Raw genomic sequence first — 24,146 nt, 5'->3', positions numbered from 1 at the left:
CCTAATTGCTGTCCTGGAAGAGTCCCGAAAAGGGCGGGATATCCTTACACCTTGCGGTTTTATTATCCTAAAGGAGGGGCCAGAGAAGGGAGTTTCTTTCCTTTTTAAGTTTTCTTTGGCTATTCTGTTAGAGGTTCCCTTTCTGTTGTGCAAGACTTGTAAAAAGTCAATCCTAGAAAAAAAACATATGGCATTATATACTGAGTTCTACTTCTTATGTACAAGATGAAGTAGGGATTTCTATCGTGAATGAAAGTTCAGCATGGTGAAATACACAAACAGACCTAACCACCTTTATGAATGTGTTATTATAGCATTGCTTCTTCATGGTGAGACAAAAAGACAGTTTATTTGGGATCTCCCTTTAATCAACTGCCAGTGGAAGGGCTTTCACGAAGTTAAGTCATAGCTTTGTGGTTCGTATATGAGTCAGGCAACACCAGGGCCGGCTTTTGCGCTGGTGGCACCCAGTGCCACAATCATTTTTGGCGGCTCCCCACCCCATGTCCGCCTCCTCAGATTCTTTCACTACCACCGGGCAAAAGAGCCCCTTATCTCTCCAATCATAAGTTATTGCTAAGCATATCTCCCCTCCTGAAGTCAGCACCCCCTCCACAGGTCAGCGCTCAGTGCGGCCGCACCAGTCGCACTGCCCTAAAGCCGGCCCTGGGTAACACTATTTGAGACCCTCTAGAGGTTCAGAAATGTCTCATTTCGAAGCCCTGCATGCTGCCATTAGCAACATAAGGCTCAGAAGAACTAAATCTATCATAGTGGAACTTTATTTTCAAGGGAGGCACTTTGTAGGAGGCAAAGATGATAGAACGTATTTTTGTTCACAGTTTTCGCTTAGAGTGTGAAGGAGACAAAAAGCCTTCAATTTCCTCGCTTCCCCATACATTTTTCACCTCACCCGTCTATTACACATCCAAAAGTCCTCATAGGATACGTCCTTGTGACGACACTTTCTGCAGTGGTGTCAGTGTCTAAAAATGTATCAGAAGGCAATTTTTCAAGCCCAATTTAACGGCTTTGCTCACCAGCCAGCATAATGTTTTGCTTGGCCTTACTAAAACACATATAATAACACTTGGACGTTTTTATGACTATTCCACTATAAACTACATAATTAAACTGTTTTCTATAGACTTCGAAGACAAGAGTAGGCACCTCTGAATTTTAATCAAAATGGTTAAAGCTATTTTATCTAGTTTTCCTAAAATTGGGATAGTTGGCTAGTAGTTTTCAATTAGTAGCTACCTTTTTGAGCTTACATTCCTTTTGTTTTAATTGTATTTCTTTTCCTAAAAAATATTGAGCTAATCCCTTGCCACTAGCGTGTGATACAGCAAACATTACATAGATATGCCCCCAAGAAGCCTTCCTTGAAAAGAGTTTGTTAGAGCTTAGTCACAACATGTATGGACAACTTTGACCACTTTCTTGGCTTTCCATGTCAGGAATTTCTTAAAGTCTTCTTTCAGATTTTGTTACTGAAGGAAAATAATTCATTCAGATGTGATCACAGGCCTTTTGGCTGTGATCTAATGCTGACTAGTTAAAAGCATAAGAAAGAGGCATACAAGGCAGGAGGGAGGCCTGAATTGTCTGTGAAAGGATGCCCTTGGGCCAGACTGCTGTTTTACTACGGAAATTAACCTGGAGGAGTTTTGTGTTGCATTTGTATTTAATTAAGAACCAGAGCAGTGTCTTTTCAGTCTAAAATGAAGGCTTTCCAGAGTGAAGGTATCATTTTTCAATGCAGCTTTGAGGAGGCGTTATGAAGGGTGCACAAGGGACCTTCTGTCATGTGGTGAGTCTCAACAGAAAAATGTACACTATCAGACGAGTGAGCATGTGAGATAGCTAAAATATTAGTAATGAGAATTTGAACATCACTCCCAATAAGCCAAGACTTGCTCAGGACAATAGACTAGGCATTAGAGTGGAAATAGTGAGGCAGATGTTTTGCCAGACAGTTAGAGGATGCAGGAATCTAATGAGCAAAACACTTCTGGTGCACTCATCTGTGGGTGTCTTAATAGTGTGAATGCAATAAAAAAGCATACTCTTTAGGACAAGAAAAGATCTTGAGTACTCAGTGTCACTCCAATACTGCTGCCGCTGTGAACAAAGAAGAGGTGAAGCCCTCACTTACCTCACAAAATGGCTGCCCTTGATTATTATGATGTGGCTGTAATTCAAAGATGGCCACCCTGGGAGCAGGTGTGTTGCATGCAAAAATGGCGGCCAACTGGGGAGCTGTACAGCAGACTTGTTGGAACTGACTGACCATGGTGCACTGTCTGCAAACAGCTGGTATGTCCCTTTTCCAACTGCAAATGATATGTTGCTGGGTAGTGGTAACCGCAGGAGTATGCTACATGGTAAGGATAGTAAGTGTACGTGTTCTTTAATGCACCCAAAAGTATGATTGATACTTCCTAGCCTCTGTTTCTCTACCTGCTCACTCCTAATCCTTGACTCGTGCATAATACTGACAATCTAGGTTGTCATTTTCCTAACCCCCTGACCTTTGAAAAACAAACATCTTTTCCGATCGTAAAAGCATATCTCTTCTTACATTCTCTTCCAAAGCCCTCCCCTTCACTTTATTCTAAACCAGGCCACATTACACAATGTTGGATGGACCTCCTAATTTATTCTCCATTTTTAATCTATTCTTCACTGTTCTTTCCATGCGTTGCTTTGCTTAACCTACTCGTTCATGTCTCTCTTTACACCCATACCCCAATGTATGGTTTCTATGTCAATACCATGATTATTCCTTATCCTTAATCATTTCACTTTCCAGCCCCTGCTTTCCCATGCCTTCAAGAATCCAACACCATATTCTGTTTTAAACGAGTTTAACCAACTATTTGTACATTATCTACACCCTGATCTTGTAGTTTGGCATGTAAAACCTTTAATAAATTCCACCATGAGTTGCATATTGTAATATTATTTAAAACGATAGAAAATGTATTTCTAATTCTTGGAAAATTAATCATTCTCTCCGATCTTTTTTTAATTAAAGAATGAGTTTAGTTCAAATGTAAAGGTACCAAGCTTGTAACCTCTGAAAAACATCTTGGATGAATCCCTACATGAATAAATAATCTTACTGCCTGTGGAGTGGAGTTTGCACTGTACCAAAAACAATGTATGTGAATTCATGTTAAATATAATGATGTGCATTGAACATAGTTAACCTATAACATTCATGCCAACTGTGATTTGATAATGTTGGTAATGGTGAAAACAGAGTAATAGCAATCAATTCATTTGTACAATAATATCAATAATTTTATAATACTTTGCCATTATTCAATTATTGAAAAATAATTTCTGGCTAAATGCTGTGATTATCTCCTGAAGACATTTACAGATACATTGGATATAATACACAAACTTTAACTAAAATGTAAATAAATAAATAAATGAATTCACATGGGGTATTTTATTTCAATTTGGGATGTCCCCAGCGGTGCCGGCAGGTACAGAACAGAAACAAGAAATGTATGTTTTAAATGCATTATTTATTTACAATGTTCTTCAACCCCAACCAGGCGCCATCACAAAGCACGTAACAAGTGTCAATACGTAGTACAGTTAAATACAGAAGAAAACGTCTATAATTGTCAATAATGTTACATATCTACAGGACGCAGGTGGAGACAGTGAAAAAACTAGAGATGTGAGAAGTGTGTATAATTTTCTCTTACGTAATTACATAAAATGTCAGGAAAATTATACAAAATTGTACAGGAGGCGAAATCCAGCATTTTGCAGTATATTTTAGTATAAAATGCATTCTTGCGTCCGTTTTGGCCACGAGAATGCATTTAGCACTAAAAATAATGCTAAATTCCACATAACACAAAGAACGACCACTCAAGCTCTATTTGTTTGCTTTGCTCCCTGCTCCTGCATTACTATTTTGCCCCAAGCCGTGGCATTATTACCTGACCTGGCGCAACTGAGTAATTTCGGGCATTTCGCGCAACAAACGTAACATAAATTCTGGGAATTACACACATTTACGCCAGCGTAACGAAAACTTCGCCCAAGGCGACAGCAATCTTAGAGTGCGAGAATAAAATGGGACATAAAAGAGAACTGACACGGGGGTCTGTCTACCTGCAAAATAACACGCATGCACCGCAAGAGGCGTGTTAGGTTATGTCTCGAAGATAACAAGGGGCTGTCTTGAAGTCATTGAAAGAAATAATCACATTTGAAAACCCTGGCCTAGTGAGCGCTTACCTGGTTGCGGATCAGTGTAGTCTACTGTGTAGCCATCCAGCTGCAGCAATTCCTGGGGCTCTGCTTTCTTTTCCCGGTAACTACACATCGCAAAAGTATATTGGCTGACCTGCGAAAATCACAAAACACCTCCGGTTACCAAAGGCTCGCATGTAAATGCAAGGACAATCGTTTACTTTCCCTTATCATTAATGCGCAGATCATTGCGAATGCACCTTGACCAGGTATGCCCTGGCCCTTGACATGTGTCGTGCTCCACAGGTCACGAGTTCGAATCTCCACAGGACCTACTCAGCCCACTTCCTCCATAAATCGGTAAATTAAGCACTATTAAAAATTAGGTAGTGTAAACACGTATTTACAGCGCTTAGAAACAAAAGAAGTGCAGCGCCTTATAAAAAGCTAACTGTTGTTTTTAAGTACGTTGGTATTCTGGGCAATAACTTAAAAAAACTGTAGTAAATGACAAAAAAAATACTATCTAGAGGAAGTTTTTTTTTTATCTCAGCAGAGATGGTCTGTTTTTTTCATGAAGAAAGAAGCTACAAGCTCTGAACATTCAATCATTCATCTCAGAAGAGTCTCAGAGTGACACCCTGTCACTAAGAATGTGAGCTAAACTGCCGGGTGCCAGTCATATTAAAGCAATCTTCGAATCCCTCTGATCTGCGCAGTTGTTGTCACCGGTGCTGCAAATGGCATCTCTCACTCCCCGGTGTTGCCATCTGCATGACACGACGCATTCAATGTCAAAGCCTTGATGCCTGCCTGCTCGGCTGCAGGGGCCCTGGCCGGGCTCTGAAATCCCCCCTAGGAGTTCATCAAGGCTGCGTCAAGACCCTGCTCGCACTTAGCATTTTAAAGTCGAGATCGTCTGGGAGAGGGGCTGTTAGAAAGCAAAGGGTTGTCCCTGCTCAAGGCTAGGAACTCACAGGGAAATTTACTGTCAAATGATTTCAAATGACTTTGCTAAGGTTGTGTCAGCTCCTGGATTCTTTGCATACGTTTATTAGTTTGGACATCTCCTTTAACCCCTGGATGAAACTTTGACTTCTGACGCTCCTTCTCGGGTCTTGAATGAGCGCCGCAAATGAGGTCATGGCCGGTTGCCTTTGCAGGAGAGGTCAGAGCTTAAAATACCGATGGTGTTTAAAATCTTCCGGGCCAAGTAGCGCCGCCTGATCATTTTAAAATGGGAATTTTCGGAGACAATTCATTGCACGGATTCCAATACTTAGAAGCAAGTGCATCTAATGGAATGAGCATGAGAGTGAGGTAGTCTAATGCACTGCTGCCCCCTACTGTTATCTGCAAGCTGCAATTGTAAATGAGCATTTTATCCGACAAATATTAAATACCATATTAAAGAGGTTTTACAGGAAGTCACATATGTTAGGAATTATTTGTGTAGCATAGGTATGTTCAAACGTAGTTAATACTTTTAAAGGCCTTGGGGCATATGTATCAAAATCCGTTATTGCGATTCTCAAATAGCGATTTTTTGAGAATCGCTATTTGAGAATCGCAAAACGGGATGTATTTAAAAATTCGCAAATATTTTGTGATTTCTTGTTATTCCTTAATTGCGATAAGCAAAGTGCGAAATCGCAATTAAGGAATACCTTCCCATTCATTCCTATGGGCCAGGAGGCCCATAGGAATGAATGGGAAGTCATTCTCAATTTGCGATTCGCAATTAGAGAATCGCAAATTATGAATAATTTCAAGGGTACAAGGGTGTCATAAGGACACCCTGATGCACCCCTGAAATGAGCATGTGTGTGCATATGGCGCACATACATGCCCTAATGTACATGGCACTTTGAAAAATGCCAAAATGTGCAACTTGAAGTTGGTGGTAATTTGCGATTTCTTAAGGAGAAATCGCACAACCTGGGTGCTTGTTACATAGCATTTAAGGAATCGCAATTCGCGATTCCTTAAATGCTTACGCAAAATTAAGAAATCGCACAATTAGTGATTCCTTAATAATGCGATGCAAAAATGGCTCATACATAGCGTTTTGCGATTTTGTATTCGCAAACGCTGTTTTTTTGCGAATCATAGCGTTTGCGAATACAAAATCGTTTGATACATATGCCCCCTTGTTTTCTATTTTTCAAGTGGTCACATGCACTACCATCCTACTCACGTGCAAGTTATGTACGGCGTCGTGTATGAATGTTTAATGATGGTATTGACATATACATTGCAAACTTACACCTACTTTTCCAACTCCAGACGTGCACACTCAGCATTCTGCATAAGGAACGTATGGCTAAAGTTGAAAATCCTTTGTGTATCACTTTCTGACCTCTCTGGAACATGGCACCACTTCCTACATGTCTTGTGAGAACTGGATAGATTGCTCCACAGTCATACAGTCCTGTACCACTCACTCATGAACCAAGTGGGTGTCGATTAAATAGATACGTGAGGACATTGCAGGGGAATGCTGCGCTGTTAATCAATTGAATTTCACTTTGTAATGTAGATTAGGCTGAACGTTTTGCTGCGATCATCCATTGTAGGTGACTAATGAGCTTTAAAACTCTTAGCTGTGTTGCTCCACAAACAGTTAAAAAGACAGATTCAAGTCTCGGCAGGTCCACTCGGTTTCCATCCGCCGAGGTTGAGAAAATGAGTAACATTGACTTGGGTAACAATAAACATGCATTTTCTGTCAATAGCGCCACGCGACCTTCTTGTGGATAAATGTGCACTCTACAAATGCCTATGTTACGTTAAGTAAGTATATTTAGTAAGGATATCAAGGCCGAGATTCACACAATTCACAAAACAAGTATATGCTTCATGTATAAATAATAGAATTGTTAAACTTTACCCGTTTAATAGAAAGAAACCACCCTATGGGAAGGATTATTACAATATTCTTAACTTCTCTGCCACCAATCCTTGCAACTGTGAATATGATGCTTTTTTTGAAAATTTGCATGTGCAGTGTAGGAAAATCCACTGGCTATCTAAGGGCGAGAGGCCACTCTTGGAAACTAAGGGCCATATGTATGAAAATGCCCATTTGCGATTCTCGAATAGCGATTTTTTGCGAATCGCTATTTGAGAATCGCAAAACCCTATGTATGTAGGATTTGCAATAACTTTTGCGAATCCTACATATTCCTTAATTGCGAATCGCAAATTGCGATTTGCAATTAAGGAATACCTCCCCATTCATTCCTATGGGCCTAGAGGCCCATAGGGATGAATGGGAAGAGATTCTCAATTTGCGATTCCCAAACAGAGAATCGCAAATTGGGAATGTAATTTCAAGGGTGCCAGGGTGACAAAAGGACACCCTGTTGCACCCCTGAAATGAGCATGGGTGCAGATGTGGCGCACATACATGCCCTAAGGGCATGTATGTGAGTCACATGGCACTTTGAAAAATGCATAAAAGTGCATTTTTTAAAGAAATCGCAAACTACCACCAACTTGAAGTTGGTGGTAATTTGCGATTCCTTAAGTCCAAATTGCACTTTTTGTGTGCTTTTTACATTGCATTTAAGGAATCGAAATTTGCGATTCCTTAAATGCAATCGAAAAATAGGGAATTGCAAAATTTGCGATTCCTTATTTTGCATGGGGTGGTTTGTGTCATACATATGACACTGCTGTTTTGCGATCGCAAAAGCCGAAATTCTGCGAATTTCGGCATTTGCGATCGCAAAATTGCCTTCATACATATGGCCCTAAGCTTCCAGGAGTGGATTCCAATCAGAGGTATGCTGGTTTTACTATTAAAAAGCTTGGATTACCTGTGGTAGCTAGACCTGAGCAGCATATTCATCAGAAAAAAACGTGGCACTGTTAGAAATAGGTGCCACTAGTTGGCAGTGGTATACACACTGTCCAAGTAGGGACCCTTCCTTCTAGTTAAGATAAGGGGATTACACACCTAAAATAATCCCTGCCCACCCCCTTGGTAGGTTGGCACATGCAGTCAGGCTTATCTCAGAGGCAATGTGTAAAGTATTTCTAGAAAACGAATACAGTAACACAGTGAACACACTACAAAATGGACTCCACACAGTTTAGAAAAACAGCCAATATTTATCTAAACAGAACAAGACCAAATAGACAAAAATCAAACATACACAAGCAAACATATGAATTTTCAAAGAATATCCCAAAGTACAGTTCTGTGAAATCGATCGCACCAACCAGGGCTATCATAGCATCATGGCCAACAAACCCAACAGTTCAGTCTGACCTCGATGGAGTCAAGGGCCAGCTACGGCATCGGGGAAGACCCACAAACAGTACCTTAGAAATTGAAGAAGCCTTGAGGACCTTGTGGTGAAGTATGGCGGTGAGGCATTGCGGCATCGCTGGCATCTTGGGTGTCGGTGTAGCAGGTCAGTGCAGAAGTCGGTGAGTCCTCGGAGTCACATATGTTGCAGATCGAACTCTGTGAGGTCAATGTCAAGAGCATTGACACTGGCAGTGCCAGGGCTCCGGTGTCATCGCAGGCTGTATGTCATGCACTTCACGAGGTGGTGTCCGTGATTTCGGTGCAGGCAGTGGCATGGAGTCGGTGCGGATCGCTGGCATCAGAGTCAAGGGCGCTGTCATTGGCAGCCTGAGGCTGCAGTGTCGTTGAGGGCAGTGTGGCGAGGTGGTGACCATGGCTGCAGTGCAAAGAGGGGCGTAGGTGAGGGTGCTTAGACATCGGCATCAGTAAGGCCAACATTGTGGTGCTGTTGAATTCGGGTGCAACGAGGGCAGTGCCCACAGCGTTGGTGCAAGCAGTGGTGTTGAGTTCAGCGAGATGTGACATTGTCGGTGCGACCAGGACTGCGGTGTCGCAAAAAGACAGGGGAAACCACGCCAAGGATGCCAGGTCTAACAGGGACATTTTGCGTGAAAGAAATCAATCAAGCAACACCTTAGACAGAGAAATGAAGAATCTAATAGGACACACCAATTTTAAGTATAAATGGAAAAAACTAAAAATAAAACAAAGATAAGGAAAAATAATAAACTGTTTAAGAAAGGTATGTAGAAAGGAAATATGTCCCAATGAAGATAAATGGAAAAGGCCTTCTTTAGAATGTCAATGGGAAGTGAAATAAAACCTGATCACAGGACAAAGAGTGTATGCATCCTGCCACCAGACACATTCAGCTAAATATGATGACGCATCTCTTTCCAAATATGGACTTTATCACTTTTTTAGAGCTCTGAAAGGTTCACTTGAACAAAGTCAAGGGTTGCATCCGAAGAGGGCACTGTAATATTGTTGGGGCACGCCCAGAGTGAAAGGAGTGCACCAACTAGATAGGGGGCGTTGGGGAATGGCAAAAGTGGTTTCTACCTGCCAGTAGCAGGATAATGTTCGTAGGTGACATGAAATCAGCATGATGTCACACAGGGCTTCCGGCGGGTGTTACTCACTGATCTCCTGGTGTTGGCGTGATCATTTGCTATAGACCCCTCGCAGTTCATGAGGCCTGATTTCTGACCTCACAAGTGCCTATGAGGTTGGGTGCCTTGCCCAGGGTACACTGCCTGCCTGCAACCATTTTGTGCAGGAGCTGACACTGCGAGTCCCATCTGTCACTTTGTTAGGGGCTGTGACCATGCTCACTCAGCTGACCACCTCCCTGCAGTGCACTCTCGCTCAGTGCCTGGGGGATGCCCAGTGTGGTAGTGCACCTGCCACCATCCTGGCCTTTGGCTTATGCTTGCAGGTTCTGCTTGCTCTGATCTGTTCCCTGGACCCCATGCCACTCTGGAAGCTAGTGCTTGTGTGCGCCTCTTTAAGGAGTGCGGGCACTTGGCTAGCAGGGTTGGGCCTATGTGAGGAGTGGTGGCTGCATCCCAGCAACAAGAACATGTTACAAGGCATCATCCCAAGACCGTGCTGAACAGTGGCAGTTCACCTGTCCTTCAGACACCCCAGTGCAGCCTTCTGTGCCCCAACACAGTGGCTGCAGTGTGCCAGTCTCAGTAATATGCTCCAGGATGACCTCCTAAGCCCAAATGACAACAAGGGGCACCGGCCCAGGAAGTGGCCATTCTATTGCCGCATCTGCCACAAGGGTGCTACACCACAGTAAGTCTGGGCAGGCTGGTACCCAATGCAACAAGGGGTGCACCCTTCCAGGTTGAGAGGGCATCTGCCCGCTCACAAGTGCTCCAGCATCACTGAAACACCAAGAGAGGGAGTCAGAGGACACAGATTGACCCCTTCCACCACAGACCTGTAGCGAGATTGGGTAAGTGCTGAGCCATGGGTTATGGCGCACATCACTGCCATTGAAACTTTTGCTGTGGAGGGTTCACCATCATCCCAGGCCCCTAAATGGAAACTGTGGGTGTTTGAACTTATACTTCAATGATATGGGGTCCACAACACATGCAAAATAGCCCTCCTGCTCCACCTGGTGGGACTACGTAGCTACAATATGCCTCATACTGCTCCAGAGGCTGGGCTGCCCTACACCCATGACATCATGGTAGCAATGTTAAAATCCCACTTCGAACCCATAGCCAACATTGACTACAAAAGGTTCATATTCAGAAAGATCCAACAAAAGCTGGTAGAATCCCTCGACACGTTCCATGTCCGTTCCAAAACACATTCAGGGAGGTGCTGCTGGGGCGTGTGATTAATGTCAGCAATGACACCCTTGTATATGCTAAAACGATGTAAGAACACTATACCTGACTGAGATGCGTGCTAAAAAGACTCAAAGAGAATGGATTAACACTCCAGCGAGACACTTGTAAGTTAATGCGGAACAGCATCAGCTTCTTTGGGTGCCAATTGTCGGTGGCAGGAGATGCCCAAGACTCTGGAAAGGTACAGGACGTCAAGAAAGCACCAGCCCAAATGAATGCCTCTAAAGTGTGAAGCACCCTTGGCATGGTGAACGACTGCAGCAAGTTTATAAAATGGCTCCCCACATTGGCACAACCACTGAGAGAATGGGCAAAATCGAATGGCCCCTGGGCATGATAGCTGGTGCATGAGGAGGTATTCCAATTCACAAAGGAGGCACGGTCGGCAGGCACAACATGCACGTACTACCCAGGTCAGCCAATGGCCCTCATGGTACATGCCAATCCTGTAGGCATAGGGGCTATCCTATCTCAGCAACAAAAATGTGGAGAGTGGGCCCCTGTCACTTATGCTTGTCAGGGATTGACCTCACCAAAGAGAGGTACTACTAGATTAAGAGGAAAGCCATCGCCATCCACTGCCGGTGCTGGCACTTCCACATCAATGTCTGTGGACACCACTTCTCAGACTATATGGACTACAAGCAATTAGTTTCCTTGTTCCAAGCCGCTGGCACACATCAAAAACAGGGTTTAAGACACTGATAGTGCACTACGACCTGCTAACCAGGCCCCAGTGCTCCTACTCTTTCCCTTAAAAGTGATGTTAAATTGGTACACCCAATTGGCAAGGTACATTGCCCCCTTACACGCCCCTCGTATATGGCACCAGTGGTACCCAGGACAAGGATGGTAAAAGGGTCACCAGGGCTGCAGCACTGATGGTACCTCCCTGTGTGACCCAAGTAAAAGTGTGTCTGTAGGTCTACCATTGCAGCCCTGCACGAACAGCCTGTCTGCTCGAGAGTAACTTGGCACCACCATGTGCTACAGAGCCATACCACTGCCTTAATATAAGTAAGCAAAAGACACACAATTGATGGACGGAATGCAGAACAAATCAAAACATTCACCTCCAGTCAAGAGATCTGGGTTAAATCCATCATTCTGCCAGCTTGGCAGTTCGGGCTAGACTGTTCCCACAAGGAACAGGGTCAAGACTGATTTGCATATGGCTTGGTCCAAACTGGGGTGGTGTGATGAGCAAAAGAATGATGGATTAAACCCAGATCCTTGTTACTGGGGGTGAATGTTTTCATTGTCCAGCATTCGTCCATCAATTGTTTCTTTTGCATATGTCTATACCTGCTTCCGTAGATCCATAAAGACTTGGCTGTTTAGCCAGTAATCTCTCTCTCTGCTTTTCACCATTCTGTTCGCAGCCGTCTTGGTGCCAGGAAACCCTTTTTGGGTAGCTGTTGCGCCTTATAAATTCAACTATAAATAAAATATGTTGCCCTAAGTGGGAAGGGTATGCCCAGACGTGGGTCCCGTGCTCACTGCACCACTGGATTCCAGCTTGCCTGGCTGATGAAGGGTGATGCCCTGAAACTGGTCCCAGGATGCTTGTTTCCGGTCCAGGGAAGACCTGGCTTGGCAGTTCGGGCTGGACTGTTCCCGCAAGGAACAGGGTCAAGACTGATTTGCATATGGCTGGGTCCAAACTGGGGTGGTGTGGTGAGCAGAAGAATGATGGATTAAACCCAGATCCTTGTGACTGGGGGTGAATGTTTGCATTGTCCAGTATTCCGTCTATCAATTGTTTCTTCTTAATATAAGTGAGTCACGCTTCAGGTTGCCCTCCTAAGCCCAGGTGGTAGAGTGAATTATATTAATATGTCTTTTTTCGCCCCAACACGATTTTTGTGTCAACGATGAGCTGGCATGCACGTAGATGCTACCTTGAGTGGGTGCCCACCTGAGATTTAGTGCTCCAGTGCCTTGGCAGGCTCCCTGAGCTATTTGCTTCCAAGACAGGAGTATGACCTCCACATGGTCATGCTAGCACATCCACAGGTTGGGAGACAAAGGACCTGGGCAGGAAGGAGGTCACACCTTCTCCCTTCCAGGATGATTAGTGTTTACAGTCATCAAGGCGGAGAGCCTCAAAGGCTTTCCCCACCCTTAATGTGTAATTTCTTGTACCCCACTTGAGGAAAAAGCCCTTCCCGCCCTGTCTTTGCAGACAGGTGGGGAAATGAGTTATTCAGGAGGCGTAACCGCCAAAAGACTAGCCACACCTTTAGGCTAGGAGGTCCGTACAGCCAAGGAAGTGTTCTGCCATGTTGGAAGACCCTGAAAGAGAGGACTCTGTGCAGGAAAGTGATGTGCACCCACAGGATGTTACAATGTAAAGAGAAGGCCCCCCCTGCGATTGGGTAAAAGTTCCAATAGGTAGGGAAATACACAAAGCGTAGAGAGCCTAGGGCAACTAATAATAATTCATATATGGCACACTCAGACACAAGATGTTGTCACTCAACAGGCGGGTTAGACGCAGGGACCATTAGCACATTGGCCACTGTCACTCACATCCTTAACACCCCCTAAACTAGGATCTAAGGGGCTCCCCTTACACCACAACCTCAGTTCTGACTTTGAATCCGAGAAGAGTCACAAAGAAGGCGTCATTACCGACAACAGGACTTTGGACTCTGACACAGTGCAAAGAGAGGAAACTTAGGTCCCCTCAAGAGACCACATATGGAACCGTGTGTTCGATGTGTCTGTGGTGAAAGCTCATTGCTCCCAGCAAGAGGGACTCCCTGGGATGCCAGAAACCGAAGCAGACTACCAAGGATTGGTGAGTACACTCTCCTGCAAGCTGCAGGAGATCGACGTGCTGCATGACAAGAATTGCAACCCGTGGGGCCTGTCAAGAGTGAGCCCAAAGAGAAGAGGTATTCTGCAAGTCCAGAGGGGTAGCCAAGCTTTTGCCAAGTTTCAAGCCGCTACATCACTCCTGTCACCCTCCAGCTGCAGAAGTAACCTTGGATTACTTTTACAGCAGCCAAGGCTTGGTGATCATCAGTCAGGTGATCGACCCCTTGAAAGACATCTTCAGGCCGAGAGCAGCTCCCAGCGACATTGACCTACATCATCAACGACCCCGCTGCTGTGTTTCTGCATCATGAAGTTGGAGTCACTGAGTATGCAGAAAAGCATCTGTGGCTCAACCTGCCTCCTATGATTTACAGCTGCCAGCTTACTCTGCACTGGAAGCCTCTAAGCAAGGTAGAAGAAAGCCAGCTGTTGAACCCAAGTCCTAGGACCCCAAAAGCCTCTACTCTGTGTTGCTAGAGTGGAACTCCATCTGCAAGTGTGGTTTTGCCAAGTGCCGCTTTTTTGACAGCTTCCGTGGCTCCAGTTCAAAGTGACTGACAGCTAGATTGTACCTCTGCACCGGGACTCACCGAGCAAGGTAAAAGTAAACTGGCTGTTGAACCCTGGTCCTGGGACGCCAAAGAAGTAATTCAACCAAGAAGTGACCATTTGTCACAAAAGTGCTTTTTCCCATACAATGTTAAAAGCCCTGTTTAAGGGTCACTGACAGTTCAGAGGTCACCTCTGCACCTGGGGTCCCCAAAGACAGTACAAGTAATTTGACTGTGGAAACCTGGTCCTGGGCCCCCAAAGACCTCTACCTCAAGAGAGTAGAAAGTAACTCGATCCCTAAGTGACTGTTTCTCACTAGCATCATTTCCCATTGACCCTAATGTTGGATGATGGAAATATTTAATGCATTTAATTTCTAATTGTTAGAACTGGGATTTCTGGTTGGCTAAGGCTTGTGCCAAAGTCAGGCAGAAACCACCACTCTAGTCAGGGCAAGGAAGTTACACGCCAAAGATAACCCCTGCTCACCCCCTTGGTAGCTTGGCACGAGCAGTCAGGCTTATCTCTGAGGCGATGTGTAAAGCGTTTGCGCGCGCACCCAGCAACAACACCCAAGGCCCACCACAAAGGAAACTCCACACAAGGTATTCTATAAAAATAACCTTTGTATTATAATAAAACACAGTAGATAAAAACACACACTTTACAATGTGCCAACAGGCACGGGCAGAATTTACAAGGGATTATATATATATACAGGGGACAGGGCCGCATGGACCACTGTCAAGAACCAGCACTTTTAGAATATAAAATTACTGTAGCACAAAATACACATATAACACACAACCAGTAACTACTGGGGACAAGGAAGTATCACCTACGCAACCCTAACCACTTTTAGGAGAATACTGCGCAGGGAACTAGGACCTCACTAGCACCACCTGTACTAGTAGGAAACAAACAACCACCTAAGTATCACCATACCTATAGGGGTAAACACACATTACACATGATGCCTAAAACATTCAGAGGTGTAGGGAACGAAAACACATGATGCATAAGACATTCAGAGGTGTAAGGAAGGAAAACACATGATGCATGAAAACACATTCAGAGGTGTAAAGCAAGGAAAACACATGATGCATCCAAAAATACATTCAGCGGTGCAAGTAGGGACCTTAGCGTGAAAACTCACATGAGCCACCACCTGTGGCAGTCCCTAGGCCAACTGGCCTTGTCCAGGCTAGGACGCTCTGTGTCCAGAGTATTCAGGGCCCGGCTGCGCAAGCTGCGCAAGCTAGAACACAGAGGCCACCCCCTAAACGTTGCAGCTGCCCACTAAGTGCTGGGCAGCTGGAGAACGAACTTCAGGCACTGCGTGCCTCTGGAGCCCCCTCTGGGCTCTGTCCACTCAAAAATATGCCCTCTAGAGCCTTCGTGGCTCAGCACAACGTTGGAGCCTCACTGGGCTCAACCAACAATGCCCCGGGAGCCTCCACGGCTCTGAAACAACATGCCCCCGAGGTCGGAGCGTTCCCTGCGCTCTTCGCTGGAGCCTCAGCCGGCTCTGAAATCAATATGTCCCCAAGAGCCTTTCAGGGCCCTAAACGTTACTGTGGGCAAAGGGGGGAGTGGCCCGCTGCCATCTGGGGCCACTCGATCGCTGGAGAAATGCCCCCTATGTTGGAGCGACCTCGCGCCCTGCACCAACTCTAAAGTAATGCCCCCGTCTACTTGGGAGCCTCACGGGCACTGGTACCCTCAGTGTCCCCAACGGTGGAGCCTACAGGCTCTGTAACAGACGCGGTGCCGCTTCGGTGAGTAGAGCGTCCACGCGCTCTGACCTAAAGACTCCTGGTCCCCCAGAGCCCCCACTCACCGGCAGCAATCGTCGGCACTCCTCTCGTCCGGGTCCAGCGCGGGGGGGGCTCCCGCCTGGATGCCTCGGTACTCCTCTTGGGCTGCAACCACGCGGGCTTCCCTCCGCTCACGGGAGCCCCGGTCACTTCCTCGTTCGGCGGTAGGAGCGCGGGGTAGGCTCCCGTCCGCTTCCTCTTTAAGTCCCGCCCACGTCTGAAGCAGGCTGCCTGACTTCCTGGGTCTCGGCCCGGGCTGCAGCGGTGATCTTCCCGGCGATAAGAGGGGTGAGCTCCCTCGATATAAACGCAAATCAGCGGGGTGGGCACCCGCAAGCTGAATCAAAGCGCTTCACAGCGCTATAAGGTGAGCCAGCGCTCGCAGCGCTGCAAGGCTCAGAAAAGCGCTCCCAGCGCTATCAAGATAACAAGCCCAGGGAAACAGCGTGCATAGCGCTCCAAAGTCCAGGAAGCGCTCCCAGGCGCTATAGCAATGTCCAAGAACCAAAAGGTCCTTCAGAGAGCAGGGGGGCAAAGGCTGGGCCCAGAGCCAGCTCACAGGGCCCTCCAGCAGGGAGGCAGTCCCCAGTGGCGGTCTCTCCTGGCGCCCAGCAGCAGCAGGCCCCCCCTCAAGTGGATCCTGCAAGAGAACAACTTCTGTGGGGACACAGCCCCTTTTTATACATTACAAGGCTTTGTCTAAGGTGCAGGGAAGGGGCGAACCAGTTCCAGCAGGTTCCTGAGCACTTTGTTTTGCTCAGCCCCTCTCCCTATTCACTGGCAGGGCTAGGGTCATTAGACGCACCACAGGGGCCGGCGCCAGCATTGTGTGGGGGAATCCCTGTCCTATTCAGGACCCAGGTACACTCCTCCCCAGCCATCAACATGCTAACTCCCCATTCACCACTGGGTGACTCCTCCTGACTCTGGGGAATTCCCTAGTCCGTCACCTGACCTCACCAGCCAATCACCAGACACGCCACACATTTCAGACTGCACACTGAAGTGCCCACTTCTAGAAGTGGCACTTCCACACCAGGTACATGCACGCTGCACACATCATCGCGCAGCACTCACTCACACGAGTCCGCACATACCAAACACGGGCCTGCACACCCCACGCATCAGGAACTACCAGGACACATACATTCCCCCAGGCATTCCTATGGGAGGGCAGGCCAACCTCACAACACGCACGCACTTTACCCCGGGACACAGCGGTAAAGTGCGCAGAAATCCAAAAATCACCAAACCAAGTCATCAATAAAAAGCGAAAAGTCTCGGGGGTGAACCTGCCAGAAGGGCCGGGTCCAACACAACCCCCTTCCAGCCAAAACGCAGGGTAGACCAATCACCACCGTGAAGGTCTTCCCTGCTTTGGGCGAAAAAACACGGACACAGGCCCGCAATGGCAGGGACACTCTCCGGTTTTACGCCACTCTAAACCCCTGGAGTTCCTTCTAAAAGAACTCGGCGGACCAACTGGGCTACCCCACTGGTACTCCTCAGCTGCCCGCGGCCAGGACCAGGCCCTAGGCCATCTAGGCGCCACTGGTCCTTGCCTAACTACAGAGTGGGGGGTAGTAACCCCTGGCACGTAGTGACCATTTTCCACTCTTCCTCTCATCAGGGCTGTTCTAAACATCCACTGATCTTCCAGCCCAGGGTCTGAACCCTCAAGCTGACCTACAGTCACGGGTGAGGCTCTCCTCCCCCTACCTCTCCTTCTAGGGTTCCGTCCTCTCCTCCTCTGAGAGGCACCCTCAGAAATCAACTTTCCCACCAGCTCAGGACACCTCCCTGAGAACTGGTCTCCCAACCTAGGGTTTAACCCCTCAGGTTGCACCGGGGTCAGAGGCGGGCTCTCCCACCCTCTGCACCCCCTTCCAGAGTCCTGCTCCCTACCAACTGGGGCGGTACCTCCGGAAGAAGAACTGGTCAGGACACTGGTTACAGTCGTCCTACCCTGCAGGTCAGGCTGATCCTGAACCTGGCCTCCCAACCTCTGGTCTAAAACCTTCGGTTGCATACTTGCCTGGCACTCCAGGACTTCTGGGGACTCACACAGTATCCCCTCAAGAGTAACATATGCCTCATATGTTGCATGACAGTCTGCCTGGCGCAGATCTCCCGCCACCTGTCCACCTGACAGTGCACGAAGATCCCCCAGGACAGACGTGCAGTCGCCATGGTCATCTCTAGGAGACTCAGCCCTACCGGCTGGTCCCTGACCCACTGGCTCCTCCACCGGGGAACACAGCCCCACGCCACTCCTCTCGCTGGACTTCCGCACCCTCCCTACTGGAGCGGTACTGCCTGATACCAGAACCACTGGAGCTCTATTTACAGAGACTCCAGGTTCTCCATCCTCTGGGCGATCCTCCTCAAGCGGCCTAACAGGACAGCCTAGGCCCCCTACCTGGTGTTCCCTGAAGAAACCATCCAGGTTCTGAGACTGGGTTTCGGGCCTCTGGGGACTCAAAGTCACCCGCTCACTCCTACTCCGCTGAGATAGGCCGTGAGCCCCTACACCCCTCTCACTACTCTGGGACCTAGCTGGGCTACTCTGAACCTCTACCCCCATCCAGGATGGGAAGATACCTGAGCCACTACTATTGGAAGCACTCTCCCATACCTCCTCAGAGCCTGGGGCACTTTCCCAGCGCTCTGCTTCTTTTGCCAGGTCCCATGGACTAGCAAACCCACACCCCAACAGGTGTTGGCGCAACTCGGGACAACAACCACTGAGCACTTGCTCTTTGATAATCAGATTGAACATTTCATCCAAATCTTCTACCGCGTTAACCGTCACCCAATCGCACAGTGCATCATAACAGTCATCCACAAAATTCCCCCAATCCTGGTGAGACAGCTTCTTACTGCCCCTGAACTTCAACCTATACTCCTCCTCTTGGGAAACAGGTACCAGACTGGGTGAACTGGGACTCTCTGCACTGGGCTCTCTATCGCTGCCACCACTGGACTCTACCCTCACTGGTGAATCCAGAAAACTACCACTGCGCTCTGGGGACAACTTACCCTCCAGAGCTAATCTCTCCCTGGCGAAGGCCCTCTCAGCCTCCGCCATCCTCTCCTCCACACCCAGCTGCGCCATCTCCTTGGCATGCTCTAACCTGAGCTTCTCCATGGCCAGCTGATGCTCCCTCTCTTCCCTCCTATCTATCCACTCCTCTGGGGACAGGTAAAGGGATGGGGTGCTGCTCCTGACACTGGACCCAGCAAGGGACTCCCTATCTATGGGGTCTTCACTTTCTACTGGCGTCCCTGTCAGGTAACCTTCCTCCTCTTCTGAATCTTCAGGGCTCCCCACAGACCCACCACCCTCTCGGCGTGCGGCCCGGGCCCTATCTTCCTCGCTGCGCTCTCGCTCCCACTCAACCTTTTGCCAAGTGATCAGGTTGTCCCTCAGTTTGGACTGGGTATCTAACTCACCCACCTCTATGCCCCTCTCCTCACAGAACCTTACCAGCTCCAACCTACTGTACCTAAACAGACTACAGAAATTAAAAGCTGGCTCCATTTTGGCGGACGTTCCTGAGAAGAGTTTAACACAAGGAACCTGAGTGTCTGAGCTAACACAGGAGTACATGATTCAAAAAGGACACCTTTAGGAGAGGAAATAATGGAACTCAAAAACAATAATCCCTAAAATGTGGTTTATCTAATGCAGAGTTTTGTGGTGTAGCCAGTCGCTGCTGCGGTACAGCGCAAACGCAAGTCCAAATCCCACCGCTGCCACCAATGTTAGAACTGGGATTTCTGGTTGGCTAAGGCTTGCGCCAAAGTCAGGCAGAAACCACCACTCTAGTCAGGGCAAGGAAGTTACACGCCAAAGATAACCCCTGCTCACCCCCTTTTTAGCTTGGCACGAGCAGTCAGGCTTATCTCTGAGGCGATGTGTAAAGCGTTTGCGCGCGCACCCAGCAACAACACCCAAGGCCCACCACAAAGGAAACTCCACACAAGGTATTCTATAAAAATAACCTTTGTATTATAATAAAACACAGTAGATAAAAACACACACTTTACAATGTGCCAACAGGCACGGGCAGAATTTACAAGGGATTATATATATATACAGGGGACAGGGCCGCATGGACCACTGTCAAGAACCAGCACTTTTAGAATATAAAATTACTGTAGCACAAAATACACATATAACACACAACCAGTAACTACTGGTGACAAGGAAGTATCACCTACGCAACCCTAACCACTTTTAGGAGAATACTGCGCAGGGAACTAGGACCTCACTAGCACCACCTGTACTAGTAGGAAACAAACAACCACCTAAGTATCACCATACCTATAGGGGTAAACACACATTACACATGATGCCTAAAACATTCAGAGGTGTAGGGAACGAAAACACATGATGCATAAGACATTCAGAGGTGTAAGGAAGGAAAACACATGATGCATGAAAACACATTCAGAGGTGTAAAGCAAGGAAAACACATGATGCATCCAAAAATACATTCAGCGGTGCAAGTAGGGACCTTAGCGTGAAAACTCACATGAGCCACCACCTGTGGCAGTCCCTAGGCCAACTGGCCTTGTCCAGGCTAGGACGCTCTGTGTCCAGAGTATTCAGGGCCCGGCTGCGCAAGCTGCGCAAGCTAGAACACAGAGGCCACCCCCTAAACGTTGCAGCTGCCCACTAAGTGCTGGGCAGCTGGAGAACGAACTTCAGGCACTGCGTGCCTCTGGAGCCCCCTCTGGGCTCTGTCCACTCAAAAATATGCCCTCTAGAGCCTTCGTGGCTCAGCACAACGTTGGAGCCTCACTGGGCTCAACCAACAATGCCCCGGGAGCCTCCACGGCTCTGAAACAACATGCCCCCGAGGTCGGAGCGTTACCTGCGCTCTTCGCTGGAGCCTCAGCCGGCTCTGAAATCAATATGTCCCCAAGAGCCTTTCAGGGCCCTAAACGTTACTGTGGGCAAAGGGGGGAGTGGCCCGCTGCCATCTGGGGCCACTCGATCGCTGGAGAAATGCCCCCTATGTTGGAGCGACCTCGCGCCCTGCACCAACTCTAAAGTAATGCCCCCGTCTACTTGGGAGCCTCACGGGCGCTGGTACCCTCAGTGTCCCCAACGGTGGAGCCTACAGGCTCTGTAACGGACGCGGTGCCGCTTCGGTGAGTAGAGCGTCCACGCGCTCTGACCTAAAGACTCCTGGTCCCCCAGAGCCCCCACTCACCGGCAGCAATCGTCGGCACTCCTCTCGTCCGGGTCCAGCGCGGGGGGGGCTCCCGCCTGGATGCCTCGGTACTCCTCTTGGGCTGCAACCACGCGGGCTTCCCTCCGCTCACGGGAGCCCCGGTCACTTCCTCGTTCGGCGGTAGGAGCGCGGGGTAGGCTCCCGTCCGCTTCCTCTTTAAGTCCCGCCCACGTCTGAAGCAGGCTGCCTGACTTCCTGGGTCTCGGCCCGGGCTGCAGCGGTGATCTTCCCGGCGATAAGAGGGGTGAGCTCCCTCGATATAAACGCAAATCAGCGGGGTGGGCACCCGCAAGCTGAATCAAAGCGCTTCACAGCGCTATAAGGTGAGCCAGCGCTCGCAGCGCTGCAAGGCTCAGAAAAGCGCTCCCAGCGCTATCAAGATAACAAGCCCAGGGAAACAGCGTGCATAGCGCTCCAAAGTCCAGGAAGCGCTCCCAGGCGCTATAGCAATGTCCAAGAACCAAAAGGTCCTTCAGAGAGCAGGGGGGCAAAGGCTGGGCCCAGAGCCAGCTCACAGGGCCCTCCAGCAGGGAGGCAGTCCCCAGTGGCGGTCTCTCCTGGCGCCCAGCAGCAGCAGGCCCCCCCTCAAGTGGATCCTGCAAGAGAACAACTTCTGTGGGGACACAGCCCCTTTTTATACATTACAAGGCTTTGTCTAAGGTGCAGGGAAGGGGCGAACCAGTTCCAGCAGGTTCCTGAGCACTTTGTTTTGCTCAGCCCCTCTCCCTATTCACTGGCAGGGCTAGGGTCATTAGACGCACCACAGGGGCCGGCGCCAGCATTGTGTGGGGGAATCCCTGTCCTATTCAGGACCCAGGTACACTCCTCCCCAGCCATCAACATGCTAACTCCCCATTCACCACTGGGTGACTCCTCCTGACTCTGGGGAATTCCCTAGTCCGTCACCTGACCTCACCAGCCAATCACCAGACACGCCACACATTTCAGACTGCACACTGAAGTGCCCACTTCTAGAAGTGGCACTTCCACACCAGGTACATGCACGCTGCACACATCATCGCGCAGCACTCACTCACACGAGTCCGCACATTCCAAACACGGGCCTGCACACCCCACGCATCAGGAACTACCAGGACACATACATTCCCCCAGGCATTCCTATGGGAGGGCAGGCCAACCTCACAACACGCACGCACTTTACCCCGGGACACAGCGGTAAAGTGCGCAGAAATCCAAAAATCACCAAACCAAGTCATCAATAAAAAGCGAAAAGTCTCGGGGGTGAACCTGCCAGAAGGGCCGGGTCCAACACTAATGCTTTGAATAATCTAAAAAAAACATTATATGTAAGATAACACGTTTGTTCAGATGTCTTAATGTATATAAAAATAAGCTCTATTTCAATAAATTGGTTTCACATTTCTTTACAGTCATCTCCATTGCTTATGCACCATAATGGGACTATAAAATACTTTACACATGTTCCTCCAGTAATGCCTGACTGCTCTTTGCCACACTAGCAGGACTGAGCTAAGGAGCAAGGTTGTTGAATCCAAGGATCATCTCCGTGTCTTATGAGAGTATTGCATGGTAGGTCCTCCCATCCATACCACATAGTATTCCACCTAGCAACAGTCACCCACTCAAATTGACCATCTACTCATTTCAACAAGAATACAAACAAACACCGTATGCCACACCAGGACAAGCGTCGATGCATAAGTGCATGAGATGGATAGTTCAAGATGTAATCTCACACTGTCTTGCACTGCAGAAGGATCACATTGATGAGCAAGATTCCACCAAAGGGAGAAACGAAATGACCAGGTTAGAAGACAGAAAGGGGCTGGAACATCTGAAATTCAGGTTGGAGATGTGGTCATAGTCAAAAACTGTCACTTGGGAAGCAAGTTATGGAGAGAAGAAGTTACGCGAAACATATCATTTTCAACAGACATGATCACCCACGTGGAACTGAAGTGAGACCATCAGTCCCTGATAAGACTACTTGGAAAAAGAAGGAGAGACTGGGACTGAGTTTGCTGAAAGCCCCACTCTGAATCATGGAGAGGCAGACACCTAGAGACAGAGAGAGAAGGGACCAGTGAACACACCAGACACCCCATTACGAATGGAGGCGAGAGGCAAGCAATGCGGAGGAAGAGAATTGGTGACCCCAGAGGACTATAACAATGTTATCAGCTCAGGAGCAACCTCTCCCTGTCCACGAGGCTGAGAGACTTTATGGTGTGAGAAGTGAGGTTGGGATGCACAAAACCTTTGTTTGTATTGCTATTTTGTTGTAGGTGGGGGGGTGTAATATTGTAGGGGCACGACCGGAGTGAAGGGAGTGCACCAAATAACCAGGGGGAGTTGGGCAATGGTAAAAAATGGTTTCTACCTGCTAGTAGCAGGATAATGTTTGTAGCTGACATGACATCAACATGTTAATTAAAAAGCCTTGCAAAGGGTTCTGGCAGCAATTACTCATTGATCTTGTGACGGCGTGATCATTTGCCACAGCTCCCCAGCAGTTCGTGAGGACTGATTCCAGAGCTCAAGGCACCATAATGAGTGGTTGTTTTTCTTTTAATTGTAACTGTCTATTTGGTCTATGCTGCTAAGTGGGGGAATAGTTTCCAAACCTTTTTTAGGCTTTGTTGCATTTTCCTTACAGTACTATGATTTGTGCCTGCTTTGACGACTCTAATCAATGGCTTTATTTTCATTGCTGTGCAACAGGTGGTTATTGAAGAGAGGGGCCAGACCTGCAGTTCAGTTTAGGCATTTAAAGGGCTACCCTTGACATTTTTAGATCTGGTGTTAGTCTTCTTCA

The 24,146-nt window shown here is 47.9% G+C and overlaps 1 protein-coding gene across 15 annotated transcripts in view; it reads right to left on the bottom strand.

The window, feature by feature from the left end:
- The window catches only part of CADPS (calcium dependent secretion activator), a 1,625,151-nt gene that overhangs the window by 760,285 nt on the left and 840,720 nt on the right, over window positions 1–24,146 (bottom strand). For all 15 annotated transcript variants that reach the window (XM_085624714.1, XM_085624723.1, XM_085624709.1 and 12 more), the window contains exon 10: window positions 4,270–4,378. In XM_085624714.1, coding sequence (XP_085480840.1) covers window positions 4,270–4,378 — 109 coding nt within the window. The remainder of the gene's footprint in view (window positions 1–4,269; window positions 4,379–24,146) is intronic.

This window comes from Triturus cristatus, chromosome 9 (assembly GCF_964204655.1).
Source record: "Triturus cristatus chromosome 9, aTriCri1.1, whole genome shotgun sequence".
Taxonomy (NCBI): Eukaryota; Metazoa; Chordata; class Amphibia; order Caudata; family Salamandridae; genus Triturus; species Triturus cristatus.
Note: the sequence above shows the minus strand (reverse complement) of the source record. Positions and strands in the feature narration are given on the sequence as shown.